Raw genomic sequence first — 17,227 nt, forward strand, 5'->3', positions numbered from 1 at the left:
ATGTTCTTCGCCCGGTTTAGGTTTACCATCTCATATAGACCGGGTTCCCTTAATACTAAAGCCGACGCGCTGTCCCGTCTGTATGACACGGATGACCGCCCCATCGATCCAACTCCCATCATTCCAGCGTCTAGGCTGGTGGCACCAGTGGTGTGGGAGGTGGACGCGGACATCGAGCGGGCACTGGTGTTGGATCCTGCGCCTGCGCAGGTGCCCGTGGGGCGCATGTGTGTGCCGCTCGATGTTCGCGATCGGTTGATTCGGTGGGCGCACACGCTACCTGCGGCGGGTCATCCTGGTGTTGAGAGGACAGGGCGGAGTCTAAGGGGGAAGTATTGGTGGCCCACCTTGGCTAAGGACGTGAGGTCATATGTCTCTTCCTGTTCGGTGTGTGCCCAGAGTAAGGCTCCTAGGCATTTACCGAGAGGGAAGTTACAGCCCCTCCCCGTTCCGCAACGGCCATGGTCGCACCTGTCTATCGACTTCCTGACAGATCTTCCCCCCTCTCAGGGGAACACTGCGATTCTGGTGGTTGTGGATCGGTTTTCTAAGTCCTGCCGTCTCCTCCCCTTGCCCGGTCTCCCTACGGCCCTGCAGACTGCGGAGGCCCTATTTACCCACGTCTTCCGGCACTACGGGGTGCCGGAGGATATTGTCTCTGATCGGGGTTCCCAGTTCACATCCAGGGTCTGGAGGGCGTTTATGGAGCGGCTGGGGTCTCGGTCAGTTTAACCTCCGGTTATCACCCCGAGAGCAATGGGCAGGCGGAGAGGGTGAACCAGGAGGTGGGCAGGTTCCTGAGGTCGTATTGCCGGGACCGGCCAGGGGAGTGGGCGAGGTATATTCCTTGGGCAGAGTTAGCCCAGAACTCACTTCGCCACTCCTCTACTAACATGTCACCCTTCCAGTGTGTGCTAGGGTACCAGCCGGTCCTGGCCCCATGGCACCAGAGCCAGACCGAGGCTCCTGCGGTGGAGGACTGGGTTCAGCACTCCAAGGAGACCTGGAAAGCAGTACAGGACTCACTGAAGGAGGCCAGTGCTAGGCAGAAAAGGAGTGCTGACCGCCACCGCAGTGAGGCGCCGGTGTTCGCACCGGGTGACAGGGTCTGGCTCTCGACCCGGAACCTGTTTCTCCGCGTGCCCTGCCGGAAGCTGGGGCCGCAGTGTGTGGGGCCCTCCAAAGTCCTGAGGAGGATAAACGAGGTGTGTTATCGGTTTCAACTCCCTTCCTATTACCGTATTAACCCCTCGTTTCATGTGTCTCTCCTCAGGCCGGTGGTGGCTGGTCCCCTACAAGAAGATGAGGTGCCGGAGGTCCCTCCACCCCCCCTGGACATCGGGGGGTCCCCGGCGTACAGCGTAAGGGCCATTCTGGACTCGAGACGCCGGGCGGGGGGCCTGCAGTACCTTGTGGACTGGGAGGGGTACGGTCCGGAGGAGAGGTGCTGGGTGCCGGCGGAGGACGTCTTGGACCCATCCATGTTGAAGGAGTTCCACCGCCTCCGTCCGGATCGCCCTGCGCCTCATCCTCCGGGTCGGCCTCGAGGCCGGTGTCGGCGCGCTGCAGGGGCCGCGCGTCAGGAGGGGGGTACTGCCACTCCTGCTCGGGTGGCGCTCGGCGGTCGTCGTCACCGGCCTATTAGCTACCACCGATTCCCTTTTTGTTTTTCCCTTTTTTTATGTTTTCTCACCTGCCCTGAGTTAGGCAATTAAGAGGGCTATTTAGTTCAGCTGGCCCGCACCCTATTGTGTGGGATTGTTTTTCTGTGTGTCGACTGCGTTTGTTCGACTGCGCTTGTCTATTGTATTTTTCCCTGTTGTTGGGAGACCTTTTATTTTGTACAGGTGGTTCCATTAAAATTACCACACAGTGTTCGCTGCTTCCTGCGCTTCTTTCCGCCACACTACAGACAAGACGTTACACCACCCTCATAGCAGCACCCACTCGTAGCACGCGCTCCAGCAGGTATATCTCACTGGTCACCCCCAAAGCCAATTCCTCCTTTGGTCGCCTTTCCTTCCAGTTCTCTGCTGCCAGTGACTGGAACGAACTGCAAAAATCACTGAAGCTGGAGATTCATATCTCCCTCACTAGTTTTAAACACCAGCTGTCAGAGCAGCTCACAGATCACTGCACCTGTACATAGCCAATCTATCTACCTCATCCCCATACTGTATGTATTTATTTATCTTCCTTCTTTGCACCCCAGTATCTCTACTTGCACATTCATCTCCTGCACATCTACCATTCCAGTGTTTAATTGCTATATTGTAATTACTTCGCCACCATGGCCTATTTATTGCTTTAACTCCCTTATCTTACCTCATTTGCACTAACTGTATATATAGTGAGGGAAAAAAGTATTTGATCCCCTGCTGATTTTGTACGTTTGCCCACTGACAAAGAAATAATCAGTCTATAATTTAAATGGTAGGTGTATTTGAACAGTGAGAGACAGAATAACAACAAAAAATCAAGACAAACGAATGTCAAAAATGTACTAAAATGATTTGCATTTTAATGATGGAAATAAGTATTTGACCCCTCTGCAAAACATGACTTAGTACTTGGTGGCAAAACCCTTGTTGGCAATCACAGAGGTCAGACGTTTCTTGTAGTTGGCCACCAGGTTTGCACACATCTCAGGAGGGATTTTGTCCCACTCCTCTTTGCAGATCTTCTCCAAGTCATTAAGGTTTCGAGGCTGACGTTTGGCAACTCGAACCTTCAGCTCCCTCCACAGATTTTCTATGGGATTAACGTCTGGAGACTGGCTAGGCCACTCCAGGACCTTGTGCTTCTTCTTGAGCCACTCCTTTGTTGACTTGTCCGTGTGTTTTGGGTCATTGTCATGCTGGAATACCCATATACGACCCATTTTCAATGCCCTGGCTGAGGGAAGGAGGTTCTCACCCAAGATTTGACGGTATATGGCCCCGTCCATCGTCCCTTTGATGCGGTGAACTTGTCCTGTCCCCTTAGCAGAAAAACACCCCCAAAGCATAATGTTTCCACCTCCATGTTTGTTCTTGGGGTCATAGGCAGCATTCCTCCTCCTCCAAACACGGCGAGTTGAGTTCATGCCAAAGAGCTCCATTTTGGTCTCATCTGACCACAACACTTTCACCCAGTTGTCCTCTGAATCATTCAGATGTTAATTGGCAAACTTCAGACGGGCATGTATATGTGCTTTCTTGAGCAGGGGGACCTTGCGGGCGCTGCAGGATTTTAGTCCTTCACAGCGTAGTGTGTTACCAATTGTTTTCTTGGTGACTATGGTCCCAGCTGCCTTGAGATCATTGACAAGATCCTCCCGTGTAGTTCTGGGCTGATTCCTCACCGTTCTCATGATCCTTGCAACTCCACGAGGTGAGATCTTGCATGGAGCCCCAGGCCGAGGGAGATTGACAGTTCTTTTGTGTTTCTTCCATTTGCGATTAATCGCACCAACTGTTACCTTCTCACCAAGCTGCTTGGTGATGGTTTTGTAGCCCATTCCAGCCTTGTGTAGGTCTACAATCTTGTCCCTGACATCCTTGGAGAGCTCTTTGGTCTTGGCCATGGTGGAGAGTTTGGAATCTGATTGATTGATTGTTTCTGTGGACAGGTGTCTTTTATATAGGTAACAAACTGAGATTAGGAGCACTCCCTTTAAGAGTGTGCTCCTAATCTCAGCTCGTTACCTGTATAAAAGACACCTGGGAGCCAGAAATCTTTCTGATTGAGAGGGGGTCAAATACTTATTCACCTCATTAAAATGCAAATCAATTTATAACATTTTTGACATGCGTTTTTCTGGATTTTTTTGTTGTTATTCTGTCTCTCACTGTTCAAATAAACCTATCATTCAAATTATAGACTGATCATTTCTTTGTCAGTGGGCAAACGTACAAAATCAGCAAGGGATCAAATACTTTTTTCCCTCACTGTAGACTCCCCCCCTACTGTATAATTGACTGTATGTTTGTTTATTCTATGTGTAACTCTGTGTTGTTGTATGTGTCGAATTCTATGCTTTATCTTGGCCAGGTCGCAGTGTAACTGACAATTAACCTGTAAGTCTATGTCATTGTTTTTTGTTTGAATTGTTTAAGTGTTTGCTATGCGGGGGAAATGATAATACAAGCGGAACTACGTAGCTAATAACTGTTATAGCGGGGAACATTATTGTAGCAACACACCTTTGGAGGGAAGGCAATCCCGCGCTGTGTTAGCTAAGTTTTCATATCATCGGGTGTAGTTCGTAAAGGTTGAAGTGTGTATGTTAGGATGGTAACGTTATAATAATTAAGGATGAAGTGTGAATTCATGCCAGGAATAATAAGTGTGAAGTTTGATTTCCTCCCTTCTGTAATAAGCAGCCAATGATGTATTTTTCCTTTATTCATGTCTTTAATCTGATACTGTTATAGCTCCGGCTAAACTGTTTATGTATGTAAGCACTTCAGAGTTATACCAAGCTAATAAGTCACTCGTAAGATAAGAAGGTTGTAAGAGTGTGCTTAACTATATTTTCATTTACTTTATAGTTCTCACGGAAGGTGATAATTCTGACTAAACTACAGAATAAAGCCGCCAGTAAAAAAATCAAGGAACTGTTGTGCTCGTGGTTACTGGAGGGAGCTACAATGAGAACTTGTTCTCAACTAGCTTACCTGGTTAAATAAAGGCGAAATAAAAAATAACCCTTGTGTACACTAACACGCTGAGCATTGATGACAAGTCACAGTGAGCCCTGAACTCGACTGCAGCTTGGCTACTCCTGTTCTGGGCCTCTTGTATTCAGTTGGTTTTGCAGCTCATTATATTTTGAAGATCATTATGTGCACATTTGTTTCTCTGCTCCCTCTCATTCTGACGACAAACTGTTTCCTTGACACAAGTCCTTCTTGCCAGTGACCAACGTAATGTGTTTAGGCTATGTTGGGTCCATATTGTCCTGTGAGTGGATGTTTAAAGCCCTGGGGGCCAGTCACTGGGCATCCTGGGACCCCTGTCCAGGTAGAGAGAGGGAGGGCTGGGGGGTAAGAAGCGCTGTTAGCAGAGGCATAAAGAATCTATTTATGAAGTAGGGCCGGCTCCATCTAAGACATTTTGAGACAAAAGGTCAGTTACACAGGACTAATGCAAACAATGAGTATGGTTACATAATGTGATTATTGTGGAAAGTCAGATGAATATAATAGTTCAAATGAAAACGTTTACATGCTTTGGAAGAAGAACGATTTCCTTAATATTCCTGTTTACATGGACACATCTGAAATCAGGCTACCTGATGGCACTTTGATAAATGCAGAAAATCGCCAATCAAACTAAACGTTCTACCACAGCAACCATGTTATTTTTGGGACATATAAAGCTTGTATGTGAAAACTACTTCTAAGATGCATACATTCAGTTGTTCTGAACTCACTTTACTCACGCTAGAGAGGGAGGCTCGCTCGGCTGGTGCCAACACATGAGTAGATCAAATACACTGTTTAAACCCCCGATTAAGGTGTTTATATGTCCTAATAATTCGAAAGACTGCCCTGAAAACCAGGTGTTTTAATCGGCGTAAGTTTACTTTGATTTTGACCTTACGCCGATTAAGATAAGCAGAGTAAGATGTCTACATGACTGTTGCATAATCAGTTTATTATCGAATTATTACTGTGCATGTAAACGTACTCAGTGTGTGTGTGTGTGTGTGTGTGTGTGTGTGTGTGTGATGCACACCGTGAAAAACAAAACATATTGCAGACTTGTTGAGCAGAACAGCCATTCTTTCAGGAACTGTTGATTTCTCCATCTCAGAAAATCCCCAAAGGATCACCACATCGTATTATAATAGAAGAGGTGCAGAAAGATGGACAGGATGATGTCTCCGTGGAAAGACGGACAGGATGAAGTCTCCGTGGAAAGACGGACAGCATGAAGTCTCCGTGGAAAGTCATCCGCTACAAGACCATGGTGCTTGCCTACGGAGCTGTGAGGGGAACGGCACCTCCGTACCTTCAGGCTCTGATCAGGCCCTACACTCAAACAAGGGGACTGCGTTCATCCACCTCTGGCCTGCTCGCCTCCCTACCTCTGAGGAAGCACAGTTCCCGCTCAGCCCAGTCAAAACTGTTCGCTGCTCTGGCACCCCAATGGTGGAACAAGCTCCCTCACGACGCCAGGACAGCGGAGTCAATCACCACCTTCCGGAGACACCTGAAACCCCACCTCTTTAAGGAATACCTGGGATAGGATAAAGTAATCCTTCTAACCCCCCCCCTTAAAAGATTTAGATGCACTATTGTAAAGTGGTTGTTCCACTGGATATTATAAGGTGAATGCACCAATTTGTAAGTCGCTCTGGATAAGAACGTCTGCTAAATGACTTAAATGTAAATGTAAATGAAAGACAGACAGGATGAAGTCTCTGTGGAAAGACAGACAGGATGAAGTCTTGCTTCTCTCTTTTTCTCATTCCTTTACTTTTCTTTGACTTTTCTTTTCCTTCTGAGACGCAGTGATAAAGCTAAAAGATCAAAGTCTGTGCCCTTTGCCAGGCCTTGCCAGGGCACACCCTGGCAAGGGTGTGCCCAGATAACTGGGCAGGACCAGAACTGCCATCCTGTGTGACCGATATAGGCTACCCTTTCACAGAGAGCTGGAGTATTGAGTCCGCAAGGTGAAACCCCATTGATTGCTTAATATACAGTACACATTACAACAGACAGGACTTAGTAGACAGAACAAATTATTACAACAGACAGGACTTAGTAGACAGTACACATTATTTCAACAGACAGGACTTAGTAGACAGTACATTTTATTACAACTGACAGGATTTAGTAGAGAGTACACATTATTACAACAGACAGGACTTAATAGACAGTATATATTATTACAACAGACAGGATTTAGTAGACAGCATATATTATTACAAAAGACAGGACTTAGTAGACAGTATACATTATTTCAACAGACAGGACTTAGTCAGACAGTACACATTAGTACACATTATTACAACAGACAGGATTACTGTTGGAGCCCACGCAACCATTAATCATAGCCATATCCCCCTTTCCTAGCTCAAAATGGCATGTATCTCTGGAAAACAATGATGTGTGTGTGTGTGTGTGTGTGTGTGTGTGTGTGTGTGTGTGTGTGTGTGTGTGTGTGTGTGTGTGTGTGTGTGTGTGTGTGCGCATACGTGCGTGTGTGTGATCGTATAGCACTGTATGTGTGTTTTGGGGTGGGAGGGGGTCTTTATTATGGGAAGCGTGGGCATCTAGCGGAAAGCTTGCCCTGTCAGCAGCAGATCTACCTAGCAGAGGCTGTGGGGAAGATAATGAGACGGAAGTGAGAGGCGGCAATGCCCTGATAAAGACTGACCATTTGAGCCTTTCTAAACAGTTTAGTGTGTGTGTGTTAAACAGGGGGAGGACATGCAAGTCTCTCCTGTTATGCGTGTAATATGCCAGCAGCCACAGAAGACATGTTTCTCTTAAGAATAGATCTTGCCATGGAACATGATGACACTATTGGGTGGTCACATTTCTGATTGTACCAGAAAGACTCCAGCAAGATTGTGGGAGAAATCTGCATGTCAAAATTAATGCAGTTCTTTAATAAATACCTGTAAGTGCAACTTGTGCAAACAGATAAAAAGATGAATGATGGACACCCAGACAGACCACATGGATTAGTCCTAAATTGTATCCTCCATCTTCATTTTCAGCTTTCTTCCAATTGTCATACAGAACTGGCCGTCTCAATGTCTTTGTAATTTGCAAGCAAATACACAATTTGTGTTGTATTAATTGTCCTACTTTTCAGTCACTCTGGTCCCTGTCTGCTTTTGTTGGTTTAGTGATTTAACACAAATTAGCGTCATCGCACCACTACACAAAACTGTGAAAATGGAAACACAAAACAGGATGCCATTATTTCTTGGAGAGGATACTATTGTATCCGAGAGGGCTCTGGCATAGGACTGAAATTATTCTGTTATTCACCACTACTTGTTCTGCCCAACACTGCACATGTTCTTAATAAGACATTATCTACAGTTCTTTAAGTAAAATAGACATCTAGACATTTTCCCTGCAGTGTTACCTGTATCAGAGATTGTCTGTTTCGGTTGGCAAGCTCAAGAGTCAAGTCACCCTGCGTATCTATCAATGCATTCTGCCTAACAAAAGCCACAGCATCCTAGACATGGGCACCATTATATGACTATTTGCCAACAATGACGTGTCTGTGGTATTCACAGACGTGTTTGGTTTTGGGCTGGGTGGGGACAATTCATTTTCATTTCAATCACACTGTTTTCTTTAGTTTCCTTCGCTGTTCTTCCTCTTTTCTGCCACAGAAGCAGGCATTGGAGCAGCTCCATGCCCAGTAGAGACAGCTAGATGAGACAGTGGTATCATTGGTACAGAATGGGTTGGACATTATATGGACCTTTAGACAACCTACAGTAGTACAATAGCATGGATACTGGCAACACAGTAAGAAAGGCCGTGTATAGTCTAGTCATAATATGGATAAGTACAATCTTTAATGTGAGTTAATGTAGCGCAAAGAAAAGGACAGGGAACTTTCCTAGTCCATATTAATCCAATAGGAAGCATCATAATCCGCAAAAAAATAAATACAAAATTATGTTTTTCCTCTCAGACCAAAGGTTGAGAGAATGCCAAGAGTGTACAAAGCTGTCATCAAGGCAAAGGGTGGCTACTTTGATGAATCTCAAATATAAAATAGATTTTGATTTGTTTAACACTTTCTTGGTTACTACATGATTCCATATGTGTTATTTCATAGCTTTGATGTCTTCACTATTATTCTACATTGTAGAAAATAGTCAAAATAAAGAAAAACCCTTGAATGAGTAGGTATGTCCAAACTTTTGACAGGTATATATAAAAAAAGATTTGTCTGACATGGTAAAGCAGTTATCCCACAGCTTGATAGTTCTCTAGAACCCCTGACAGAAGATGTCGCTGACAATATCCGGACAGTATCCAACTTCACCTCAACACCAAACTACCACATCTCTATTCGTTCAAGTATTACTTTCACAGAGGAGCATCAACGAGTCAACTGAAGATCCAAACAAGAGAACCTGAACATGTGTCAAGTGCAGTGTACTGTAGGTATTTATCTAAATATATGGCTCTGGGCAATGCATGCAAGTGAGCGGCTGCAAGAATGCCCTTGCCACAAGTCATGGGTCAAATAAAATCAAAGTTTATTTGTCACATGCGCCAAATACAACAGGTGTAGACCTTACAGTGAAATGCTTACTTACAGGCTCTTACCAATAGTGCAAAAAAAGGTATAAGGTGAACAATAGGTAAGTAAAGACATAAAAACAACAGTAAAAAGACAAAAAAATAACAGCAGCGAGGCTACATACAGACACCGGTTAGTCAGGCTGATTGAGGTAGTATGTACATGTAGATATGGTTAAAGTGACTATGCATATATGATGAACAGAGAGTAGCAGTAGCGTAAAAGAGGGGTTGGCGGGTGGTGGGTGGCGGGACACAATGCAGATAGCCCGGTTAGCCAATGTGCGGAAGCACTGGTTGGTCGGGCCAAATGAGGTAGTATGTACATGAATGTATAGTTAAAGTGACTATGCATATATGATAAACAGAGAGTAGCAGCAGCGTAAAAGAGAGGTTGGGCACACAATGCAGATAGTTCGCGTAGCCATTTGAGTACCTGTTCAGGAGTCTTATGGCTTGGGGGTAAAAACTGTTGAAAAGCCTTTTGTCCAAGACTTGGCACTCCGGTACCGCTTGCCATGCGATAGTCGAGAGAACAGTCTATGACTGGGGTGGCTGGGGCCTTTGACAATTTTTAGGGCCTTCCTCTGACACCACCTGGCGTAGAGGTCCTGGATGGCAGGCAGCTTAGCCCCAGTGATGAACTGGGCCGTACGCACTACCCTCTGTAGTGCCTTGTGGTCGAAGGCCGAGCAATTGCCGTACCAGGCAGTGATGCAACCAGTCAGGATGCTCTCGATGTTGCAGCTGTAGAACCTTTTGAGGAACTCAGGACCCATGCCAAATCTTTTTAGTTTCCTGAGAGGGAATAGGCTTTGTCATGCCCTCTTCACGACTGTCTTGGTGTGTTTGGACCATTCTAGTTTGTTGGTGATGTGGACACCAAGGAACTTGAAGCTCTCAATCTGCTCCACTACAGCCCCGTCAATGAGAATGGGGGAATGCTCGGTCCTCCTTTTTCTGTAGTCCACAATCATCTCCTTAGTCTTGGTTACGTTGAGGGATAGGTTGTTATTCTGGCACCACCCGGCCATGTCTCTGACCTCCTCCCTATAGGCTGTCTCGTCATTGTCGGTGATCAGGCCTACCACTGTTGTGTCGTCTGCAAACTTAATGATGGTGTTGGAGTCGTTCCTGGCCATGCAGTCGTGGGTGAACAGGGAGTATAGGAGGGGACTGAGCACGCACCCCTGGGGGGCTCCAGTATTGAGGGTCAGCGTGTTGCTACCTACCCTCACCACCTGGGGGCGGACCATCAGGAAGTCCATGATCCAGCCGCAGAGCGATCCTTAGCTTAGTGATGAGCTTTGAGGGTCCTATGGTATTGAACACTGAGCTGTAGTCAATGAATAGCATTCTCACATAGGTGTTCCTTTAGTCCAGGTGAGAGAGGGCAGTGTGGAGTGCAATAGAGATTGCATCATCTGTGAATCTGTTTGGGCGGTATGTAAATTGGAATGGGTCTAGGGTTTCTGGGATAATGGTGTTAATGTGAGCCATTACCAGCCTTTCAAAGCACTTCATGGCTACAGATGTGAGTGCTACGGGTCTGTAGTCATTTAGGCAGGTTGCCTTTGTGTTCTTGGGAACAGGGACTATGGTGGTCTGCTTGAAACATGTTGGTATTACAGACTCAATCAGGGACATGTTGAAAATGTCAGTGAAGACACCTGCCAGTTGGTCAGCACATGCCTGGTGCACACGTCCTGGTAATCCGTCTGGCCCAGCAGCCTTGTGAATGTTGACCTGTTTAAAGGTCTTACTCATGTCGGCTATGGAGAGCGTGATCACACAGTTGTCCGGAACAGCTGATGCTCTCATGCATGCCTCAGTGTTGCTTGCCTCAAAGCGAGCATAGAAGTGATTTAGCTCGTCTGGTAGGCTCGTGTCACTCGGCAGCTCATGGCTTGGTTCCTTTTGTAGTCTGTAATAGTTTGCAAGCCCTGCCACATAAGACGAGCGTCGGAGCCGGTGTAGTATAATTCAATCTTAGCCCTGTATTGACGCTTTGCCTGTTTTATGGTTCGTCGCAGGGCATAGCAGGATTTCTTATAAGCTTCCGGGTTAGAATCCCGCACCTTGAACGCGGCAGCTCTACCCTTTAGGTCAGTGCGAATGTTGCCTGTTATCCATGGCTTCTTGTTGGGGTATGTACGTACAGTCACTATGGGGACGACGTCCTCGATGCACTTATTGATAAAGCCAGTGACTGATGTGGTGTACTCCTCAATGCCATCAGAAGAATCCTGGAACATGTTCCAGTCTGTGATAGCAAAACAGTCCTGTAGTTTAGCATCTGCTTCATCTGACCACTTTTTTGTAGACCGAGTCACTGGTGCTTCCTGCTTTAATTTTTGCGTGTAAGCAGGAATCAGGAGGATAGAGTTGTGGTCGGATTTACCAAATGGAGGGAGAAGGAGAGCTTTGTACACGTCTCTGTGTGTGGAGTACAGGTGATCTAGAATTTTTTTCCCTCTGGTTGCACATTTATCATTTGGGAGAACTGATTTAAGTTTCCCTGCATTAAAGTCTCCGACCACTAGGAGCGCCGCCTCTAGGTGAATGGTTTCCTGTTTGCTTATTTCCTTATACAGCTGACTGAGTGCGGTCTTAGTGCCAGCATCTGTCTGTGGTGGTAAATAAACAGCCAGGAAAGTATAGCTGAAAACTCTCTAGGCAAGTAGCGTGGCCTGCAATTTATCACAATATACTCTTCTTCAGGCGAGCAAAATCTAAAGACTTCCTTAGATTTCGTGCAACAGCTGTTGTTTACAAATATGCACAGACCCCCCCCTCGTCTTAACGGAGTGTGCTGTTCTATCTTGCCGGTGCAGCGTATATCCCACTAGCTGAATATCCATGTCATCATTCAGCCACGATTCCGTGAAACATAGGATATTACAGTTTTTGATGTCCCGTTGGTAGGATATTCTTCATCATACCTCGTCTAATTTATTGTCCAATGATTGCACGTTGGCGAGTAATATTGACGGTAATGGCAGCTTTCCCACTCGCTTTCTGCGGATCCTCACGAGGCATCCCGCTCTGTATCCTCTGTACCTGCGTCTCTTCCTCTTGCAAATAACTGGGATGTTGGCCTTGTCAGGTGTTAGGAGAATGTCCTGTGCGTCCTGCTTGTTGAAGAAAAAAAATCTTCTTCTAATCCGAGGTGAGTGATCGCTGTCCTGATATCCAGAAGCTATTTTTTGCCGTAAGATTTGGTTGCAGAAACATTATGTATAAAATAAGTTACAAATAACGCGAAAAAAAAATATAATAGCACAATTGGTTTGGCGCCCGTAAAACGGCTGCCACTTCTTCCAGCGCCATTTTTCAATGTGTATGAGAGAAGTGACTCAACACGCAAAACCTCCAAACATTGGAGAGCCTCCATAGGAAGCCTCTGGGAATTCCCTGGGACTGGATGCTCCTGGACCTGCCCTGTCCTCTGGGAGGAAGAGGAGCAGTGACAGTCAGGGTGTTCCCCCCTCAGCTAGGCTAGCCAACAACATCAGCCACACATCAGCCTGTGGTCTGTGTGGAATGGTGACAACTCAGGCAGGCCTGTCATGGGGGAACATAGTGTGGAGTGTGTGCCATATACAGAACATGGGGGTGCTATTTCCCCAGGCATGGCAGTTTGTGCGAATGGGGAAAAAGCATACAGTGCTTAGTGCATTGTGTAGAAGGGGAAAGAGTGATTCATAAGGTAGGGAGGCTCTACAAGAGGATAGTCCAACATACTGTAGTACACAGGACTCCTTTACTGAAGCCCAACAAATCAATAGGTCTTGTGTTGATTGCATATGAACGCATTCACAGTATGTGTAACTATGCTTGAAATCAATGCAAGCAATGGGTGACAATGCTTAAGAAGGAGAGTAGGAAACTAAACAAAATACCTAAATCACTAATCAATGTGCTTCAGAAAAAGGCATTAACACCTTCGGGAAACTACCCCAGAAATGGAACTGTCCTGTAGGTGTTTATAAAGCAGGAAGGGAATCCCAGACAAGGTATAGTCATGTTTAACTAGGCTATACAGTATGCTACTGTACAAAACCATAAGTTGGTGTCTGTTGAAATGAAGACCCTCTCCCCCGCCCCTCATCATCCCTTCTTTATCATCCCTTCTACCCTATGTGATAATCTACTGACATCTACAATTCAACGAAGCATGTAGTTTGTCAGTATAATCTGCACTCATACACTATATGACCAAAAGTATGTAGACACCTGCTCGTCAACATCAAAATCATGGGCATTAATATGGAGTTTTGCTGCTATAACATCCTCCATTATTCTGGGAAGGCTTTCCACTAGATGTTGGAACATTGCTGCGGGGACTTGTTTCCATTCATCCACAAGAGCATTAGTGAGGTCGGGCGATTAGGCCAGGCTCGCAGTCGGCGTTCCAATTCATCCCAAAGGTGTTCGATGGGGTTGAGGTCAGGGCTCTGTGCAGGCCAGTCAAGTTCTTCCACACCGATCTCGATAAACCATTTCTGTATGGACCTCGCTGTGTGCATTGTCATTGTGAAACAGGTAAGGGCCTTCCCAAAACTGTTGCCACAAATTTGGAAGCAAAGAATTGTCTAGAATGTCACTGTATACTGTAGCGTTAAGATTTCCCTTCACTGGAACTAAAGGGCCTGGCCTGAACCATGAAAAACAGCCCCAGGCCATTATTCCTCCTCTGCCAAACTTTACAGTTGGCACTATGCATTCGGGCAGCTAGTGTTCTCTTGGCATACGCCAACCTCAGATTCGTCCGTCGGACTGCCAGATGGTGAAGCATGATTCATCACTCCACACACCACTCTTTATAGCTATCTGTCACTGTTCTCATTGTCAACTAGACCATACTACTGAGTACTGTTGTTAACTTAACATTTACAGGCAATGTAAAATGTTACACATTTTACAGAGATAGTCCCCTATTCAGCAGAGACTGGGTGTGTGCGCCTATAGATTAATAGATTGTGTGATCAGCGTTCCTGATCCTAGATCAGAGTTTACGAGCATAGTGAATGTGATAGCAATAGCACCCAGGTTGTTTATTTTGCAAACACTCTGACTTTACATAGCTATATCATAAAATCACTAGTGTGAAGGGACGCTGTGTTGACATAATGATTGGGCAAGCTGCTGTGGACATTTAACCCAAAATGAGGAATATCACCTGGTGCCACAATGCTACCTCAGACTCTGAAGCAACAGGTGTAGACTGTTAACCACCTGGCAAGACACAGAGGGACCACGCTCAACCAGTGCGCGCATCTCTCCCTCTCTAACAGTGATTTAACTCAAGCAATATCAATAGCATACTGTATCATGAACTACCATAATAACAGTATTAAAAAAAAGATGCGCCTTAGCCTACATTACTAACACACAATTTTCAAGTCGATTTAAAAGCTTGATCTTTTCCACCAGCAACGGTAAGGCAGTAAAATGCACCGTTAGGGGTTTAATGTCAGAGTAAGTCATCTAAAACACAGGCTTAAGAGCAGTTTAACGGCAAAACCGTATATTATATATAGTGTATCATTACAACTTCTAGGGGTCATGTGCATCAGATATTAATGTCAGGTTAAGTTCAACACCTGTTTTGTACTCTTTCTTCTCCTTTCTTGTGCTCCCGAAGGAAACTTGCCTCATCTTAGTCACTTTTGTACCCTAAAATTATCTCGCTAAGAAGACATGTTACACTTTTCAACTTCTGTGTGTGTTGAAAAAGAATGAGAGAAAAAAAGCAAAGAAAAGAAGCAGGTGATAACCCAGCTAAGTTGTTAAAGTTTAATGCAAACAGACCCCAGGAATCCTCAATAAAGGTCACACACACACACACACACACACACACACACACACACACACACACACACACACACACACACACTTTATATTAGTCCTCTGTAGCTGACCTTTTGTCTCACATTGTCTTAGATGGAGCCGGCCCTAGTTCATAAACAGGTTATTTATGGCCCCTGCTAACAGAGCTTCTTACCCTCCAGCCCTCCCTCCCTCTCTCTACCAGGACAGGGGTCCCAGGACACCCAGTGACCTGGCCCCCAGGGCTTTAAACACCCACTCACAGGACAATATGGACCAAATCCTACCTTGAGATCTGTGTAAAGACTAAGAATGTTCTCACAAATCCCCCATTGATTTCAATGCATGATTTACGCACAGGGACTAAACCATTCTGTTCTGATAAGATGGGTAATAAATTGCCAGATTGTTATCTTGGTTTCTCCTCAAGTGGCCCTCAAGGGAACACAACCTTCTTTATCCTGGATTGTGGAGAAACAATACATCTTATCTTTAAACAGCCCCTTGTAAACCCTCTTAGTGACTTCCTGTATATTTCTTGTGTGTGGCTAGAGACCAACGTCCTTGGGGCATCATGGGAAATGAAGTGTGTGGTCAAATTGAGCCGCACATAAGAAAAACCTATGGGAAACCAGAAGACTAAAGGATCTTGCAATGAGAGCCATTAGGCCTAGTATCAGTTTACATTTGGGGACATGTTCACAGGCCCAGATTAAGCCTACTTTCAAATCCTTGGCTAAAAAGAATGTTGAATGGAAACTCTCCATTGGTCCAGGAGTAGTACAGATGTAGGATCTTAATTTGGACCAGTTTGCTACAGCAGGAAAATAAATCTGCAGCAACAGGAAATGTGAATTATAATAAATTGACATTTTTGTAGGGGTGGATACATTTTTCGTAAGGTAAAATCAAGTCTGAAATTTCAAAGTGGAAATTACGAACAACAGAATACTTTTTAAACCTGAAATTAACTATATGTTTTAAATGTCCTGTATTGCAGGAAAGGTCTCCTGCAACAGTGTGATCAAATTCATATCCTACATCTGAATGAGTAAAACAAGCAGTGGATTGGACTACTATTCTACCTGGTATGTTAGCATAGATATTGGGATGTAGCCTGTATCTCCATCTGAAAGGGAAGGACTCATGTGGGGTGTCATGCTATAGTAGCCATGGCTGACACTTACCAAAACACCTCTCTGGGTCTTCTTGTCAAACGACAGACAACCGTGGTCAGAGGAGAGGTGGAACAGGGACTCCTCCTTTTCTGCCACTCCTCCTCTTCCTCTTCTGCTTTCTCCTCCTCCGGTCAGTGCCTGATGAAGATCTTCCACATATTTCTCCCTTTTCACTCCCAACTCTGTGGCTTTCCTCGTCATCTCCTCCTCTGATACTGTAAGAGTACAAAGCAGGGGTTAAAACAAGAAGACACAACTTTAGTCCCCAAGGTTTCTTCTGGCACTGATCCTCACTTTTCAATCAGAGACTGATTTCTACTTAGCTACCTACATGTAGGTGTGTGGACTGGCCAGTCAATGATATTGATGCCAGTAAATAGGACTGGAGTTGTATAAAATCGCTGACGTGACTATACAGAAGTCTCACTGGAAGGACAATGCATACTTTAAATGCATGTATAAAGGAGGCTTAAAGATTAGGGGAAAATTTGCATTAGGGGAAACAGCGCCACTGTTCGCCCCAGCGCCTTTGCTATTGTTTTTGTTTTGTTGATGAAAACAATGTAGAGGAGCATTCGGCAGCGTGAAAAAAAATCTAAAAATCTGTGCACTGCTGTCCTATCCCGTGTGCAACGATGTCAGAGGGAGGGAAAAAACGGTTCATTTTTCAGTAAGTTCTTTGTTGTTGTAATATCCCAAACAGACGTGGCAGTCTCACCAATTAAGAATTCCAGCTTTAAGGAAAGCATGCAAGGAAGCCAAGAAGAAGATCATTAGCTGGTGCACAGCTGCTCTCTAAGGGGCCAGGGGCCCAATTAACACAGGTTCAAACACACACACATGCACGTGCATATCTGTCACAATGCCGTTACTGCCTGTCATCTCCCAGATGGACAGCTAGAGAAGAGAGTAGCTATGTTCCATGTGTACATGAAAGCAAACATA

General features: G+C 45.4%; 1 protein-coding gene across 7 annotated transcripts in view; it reads right to left on the reverse strand.

Annotated features, from left to right (window-relative positions):
• Window positions 1–17,227, reverse strand: part of LOC106585761 (DNA repair protein XRCC4) — an 89,565-nt gene that overhangs the window by 44,378 nt on the left and 27,960 nt on the right. For all 7 annotated transcript variants that reach the window (XM_045706641.1, XM_045706644.1, XM_045706643.1 and 4 more), the window contains one exon: window positions 16,292–16,497. In XM_045706641.1, the coding sequence (XP_045562597.1) occupies window positions 16,292–16,497 (206 nt within the window). The remainder of the gene's footprint in view (window positions 1–16,291; window positions 16,498–17,227) is intronic.

This window comes from Salmo salar, chromosome ssa24, assembly GCF_905237065.1.
Source record: "Salmo salar chromosome ssa24, Ssal_v3.1, whole genome shotgun sequence".
Taxonomy (NCBI): domain Eukaryota; kingdom Metazoa; phylum Chordata; class Actinopteri; order Salmoniformes; family Salmonidae; genus Salmo; species Salmo salar.